At 43.3% G+C, this 4,559-nt stretch overlaps 1 protein-coding gene across 1 annotated transcript; it reads left to right on the top strand.

Annotated features, from left to right (window-relative positions):
• The first annotated feature begins 3,556 nt into the window (after nucleotides 1–3,556).
• LOC121192270 (transmembrane protein 74) lies at nucleotides 3,557–4,354 on the top strand. Its single transcript, XM_041053868.1, has one exon. The coding sequence runs from the start codon at nucleotides 3,557–3,559 to the stop codon at nucleotides 4,352–4,354; it is 798 nt and encodes a 265-aa protein (XP_040909802.1).
• The last annotated feature ends 205 nt before the right edge of the window (nucleotides 4,355–4,559 follow it).

The raw sequence follows: 4,559 nt of genomic DNA on the forward strand, positions 1-4,559 counted from the left end.
CTTACAGTAAGGACTGTATTCAGCAGGTTTTGCTTCTGTATGTGGAAAAATATTTATAATTATAATTTAGACTGTGGCACAAAAAGCAATGCTGTCGACACTGAGCAGCGTGAACATTACAGCAAAGAAGGAGAGAAACTTGGACTGCGTCAGTCCAGTATCGCCTCGAGTGGTTTATCCAACCTTGGTTTATCGCCCACATCAGCATGACCATTTCTAGTTAATTGCCTGGAGAGACAGCATGCATGCACAGAGCTGTTGGTCACAGACCCTCCATCACCAGGCTGTAACAAACTCTGGGATTCAGAGGTGGAGAGAACAGGAAGTATAGCAGGAGACAAAAAGACTGTAAATTCTGGATGCGCTACAAAGCAACTCTTTAAAAAAACAAACAAACAAACAAAACCTCATATTGTTACAGATAATGACAGTGTGATGGGTGCCGGGGAATGGCCAAAAGTATGTGGACACCTGAAAATTACACCCATCGGTCTGAATACAGTTGCTTGAAATGTTGTTGTATGTTGTATCATTTAGATTTCCTTTTACCAGAACCAGTGGACACCAAAACGGCCCAAAACCAAAAATACACAAAATAAATGCACAGGGTTGTCCACTTGCAGTGCAGTGACAAGGCTCCATCCTTTTTTTTGATTTGGTTACTTGTGGACAATTTATGGTGCTGTGTTTTACAGCTGTGAAATCTGTTGCTTTAAACCTGTCTCCTTTCAGCATCATCTGTCAGAAACCACCCTGAAGCATGTCGCCTCCTCTCTCTTCTCTCTCTGGAAAGGTCCTAACCACTAAATGTACAGCAAACAGATCTCACACTACTCTACACAACACTATTGACTACCCATAAGCATTGGGGTTTTTGGTCTTTGTAGACAGTTGAAATGAATTTGAATGGTGGAGCATTGAAGCGTTTTGTAATCATGACCTTTGGCTACCTATAGCCTACATATGCTCCAGTGCTCTGCAGAGACAGAGAAGGAGGATTTCTATAAGGGGCTCAGCATGTGGAATATCCTGTTTCCTGCATAATGTGGCTGTCATTTAAAAACCGTGTGATGCCACTTTTTTCCTTTGCCAGTTTCATCTTTAAACTTAAAAAATAAAATTCTCCTCTGCTGATTCGGAAAATTATAGTTATCAGAGCAGATGTTGCCCGTCATAAATTCTTAAATCACATCGTGGTGAAGCTGATGTTTTTGTTAGTTCCTGAAAAGCTGCCAGTGTGGAGATACGAGCTCTTCGCCCATCGTTGCCTGTATGGGATTTGACATGGTTTTGATTGAATAGCAAAGCAGACTCCTCTGGCTGCATGGTGCTCCTCTGAAAATGGGCCAGTCAAGAAAACGATTTGCAGAATGCTCAACTCAGAGGAGGAGAATCCCTCCCTCTTGTATACGTCTCTTTGTCACAGTAATATTGTTTGAATGCATATTACAAAGATAACAATGTTAAATATGCTCCCAGAGGGAAGGACGCTCCAGTGATTAATGAAGCTGTTTTTCAGCTGTAGAGGACAATGATTTCCTGTCTTGTTAAAGTGCTGTTGAGCACATGTTGTAGCTACAACTGAAGACACTGAGATCACGTCATCTGTCATTTTTCTTTCTGGGTAATTTACAGATTTAGAAAGTTGGGCTGGAGTGATTCCAGTTTTTTTAGACCAAGTATAGTCAGTGGAACAGTTCAATGTTTTGGGAAATACACGTATTCACTTTCTTGCCAAGAGTTAGATGAGAAGATCGATACCACGCAACATAAAGCTGGAGCCAGCGGCTGATTTTGTTTGGAGGACTTGTTGCCTCAGCTGCAGGGTTCCTGCTCTCCAGCTGACCTCTGACCTCTCTCTTTCACTTCAGTGATCAATAAAGCATAGATCACTTTCTTGTCATGTCCCCTTTGGCTGTCTCACAAAAATGAGCTAATTTCCTTTTTTGTCAGTACTCACTACACATACAGCTACCGTTTTTATTAAGTAACCTTTTAAATTGGGTTTATAATTTATAACTGATGATTTTATTAATAGTTAATATATCATCTTTTGATGCTTTAAAGACCATTAATGTGTCATTAATGAGAACAACTTATGGTGGCAGCCAATCTGTGTGGAAAATCTCTCTGACTCATGTTTATCATCCTGCAGCAGAACGTTTGCTTTGTCTTTTTATTGCTTCAGTTCATGGTTCATCAGGCAGATGCTTCTGATGAGCCATTCACCTCTGACCTTCTACAAACGTGCTGCAGGGCATCTGGTCCAAAATCAATTTATTAACTAATTTACAATTAACTAATTATTTTCATGACACCCTGAGGATGAACCTTAATGACTTTAGTGATCCCCTGATTTCCATCTCGTGCAACCTGCAGGTCAGAGTTATTACTCACCCACAGAAATACCCCATCATACTAGTCATACTAGATGGATTGGTTCTACATTTTGTGCAGACATTCATGCTTCCTAGAGGATAAATCTTAATGACTTCTGTAGCACCACACAAACACTGACCTTTGTGGTTCTGAGCAAAATGTCTCAACAACTATTGGATGGGTTGCCATAAAATTTGGTTCAGATATTAATGCTCCCTCCAGGATGAATTTTAATGACTTTGGTGGTCCCTCAATTTCACATCTGGTGCAGATTTTAATTTGACTAATAATTTGGTTTATGAGTAAAACCACCAGAAAAAAACAATTAAACGACTAAGCAGTTAGATTCTAACAGCCTGGCAATACAAAAGTTGCTCTTATTGATGGCTGATCTATAAAACCTTCATCACCTATTAATCAGACCATTAGTTACTGCTTATAACCCCATTATAAAGGGTGTCTAATGAAAAAGTAGTACTGCAATTTGAAATATCGCTTCTCACGTGCCCACAGAGTATACCGACTCCTGCCGCTCATCTGATTACTGTGCATGTAGCGGGGAACACTGAAGCTGGCTCGGTAATAAGCGTTATGAGGCGGTCTGCCGGAGCTCAGACCGTGGGAGGGGTCTGCCAAACCTTTCTCTCTAATTGACCAGGGAGCAGAAGCAGCCGGGGATGCGAGCAGCCACAGACGGGGAGAGAGGTACTCAGCAAACCGCATTTTGTTGCTTGATAACCGATTAATGAAGCACATTAGGTTGAATTAGATTCATTAGCCCGTCTCATGGTTACTGAGTGTTTTGGGGAAATCTATTTGAGAGCTTGCAGAAGCCACAAAAGGCTTAAAGAGTTAATGAGAGGGAATATTTGACTGTGTTTACAATATGACATTGTATATTGCCATGGGAATTCATTTAAGACTTGCTTGGTTGTACTTTAAAATGCTTGCGATGCATCTAGGAGAGAAATACGAATGGATTTTAGCTTGTGCAGATACTTAAGGCACAGAGATAAAGTGGCTTTGCAGCAACAAAGAATGCCAAGAATTAAAGTTGCCGTCTCATATTCTGTCATTTCAGTAAGTTTAAATTTCTCATCGGTTTCTATTTTGCCTGTTTTACTGACAGAGGCGGACGCATGGGTTTGACAAATCGGAAAACCCAGCCCATGTTCAAATGGCTGATCTCGAACTGTTTTACTTTGATCAACCCGATCCGAGAGACACCTCCCTGGTTTTAAATAAGCAGAGTGTCGCGGAGATCTGGGGCGGCGGCGGAAAGTCACTTCATCCCGGGGGAGGAGACGGTTCAGCACCATGGACAGAGAGCCAGAGAGCCGCGCGGCCGCAGGAGGAAACAGAAACATCTTTCACCTGCAGATACCAAGATGATGAGGATGGTGATGATGTCCGGCTGATAGAGACAAGTCCGCAAACCTGCAGACTGAGTCAAAGCTGCTCAAACGAACTGTACGAGGAGGAGGAGGAGGAGGTGGTGGATGAAGAGGAGGAGGACATCCCGGAACTTTATTTGCTGTCCGACGACGACCTCTCATCTGACGGCTCGGGGAAGTCCGTGGATTACGGCTTCATCATCGCCGTGACTTGCCTGGTAACTGGCATCTCTTTGGTCGCCATATCCTACACGGTCCCCAGGGACGTGCGTGTAGACCCGGACAGCGTGTCCGCCCGGGAGATGGAGCGCCTAGAGAGGGAGAAAGCCAGAGTAGGGGCCCATCTGGACCGGTGTGTCATAGCGGGACTGTGCCTGCTCACCCTCGGGGGCGTGCTGCTCTCCACCTTGCTCATGATCTCCATGTGGAAAGGGGAGATGATGAGGAGGAAAGCTTTTGCTTATTCCAAACACGCAGCAAAGTTGTACGGCTCGATCAGTTTGAGAGCAGGCTCCAGCCCGACTCGGGAATCCTGCTCACATTTGTCAGTGGCTGATGAGGATTTAGAAGTGCTCAGCTGAATTTATGGACAGGACAAGCGGAAAAGACTCGGAAAAGGGCTTAGAAAATCATACTAGTGCTGTCCTATAATCGGGGATGTAGTGGGGGGTTTAATGCCCTTTTTTATTTCTAACAGCTGAGGCAACTTTTTTTGTTGATGTGGATCTCTTTTAAAGGATAGGTTCAGATTTTTTTTCAAGTCTGTCTTAATACTCATTCTCATGT

This window comes from Toxotes jaculatrix, chromosome 13, assembly GCF_017976425.1.
Source record: "Toxotes jaculatrix isolate fToxJac2 chromosome 13, fToxJac2.pri, whole genome shotgun sequence".
Lineage (NCBI taxonomy): Eukaryota > Metazoa > Chordata > Actinopteri > Toxotidae > Toxotes > Toxotes jaculatrix.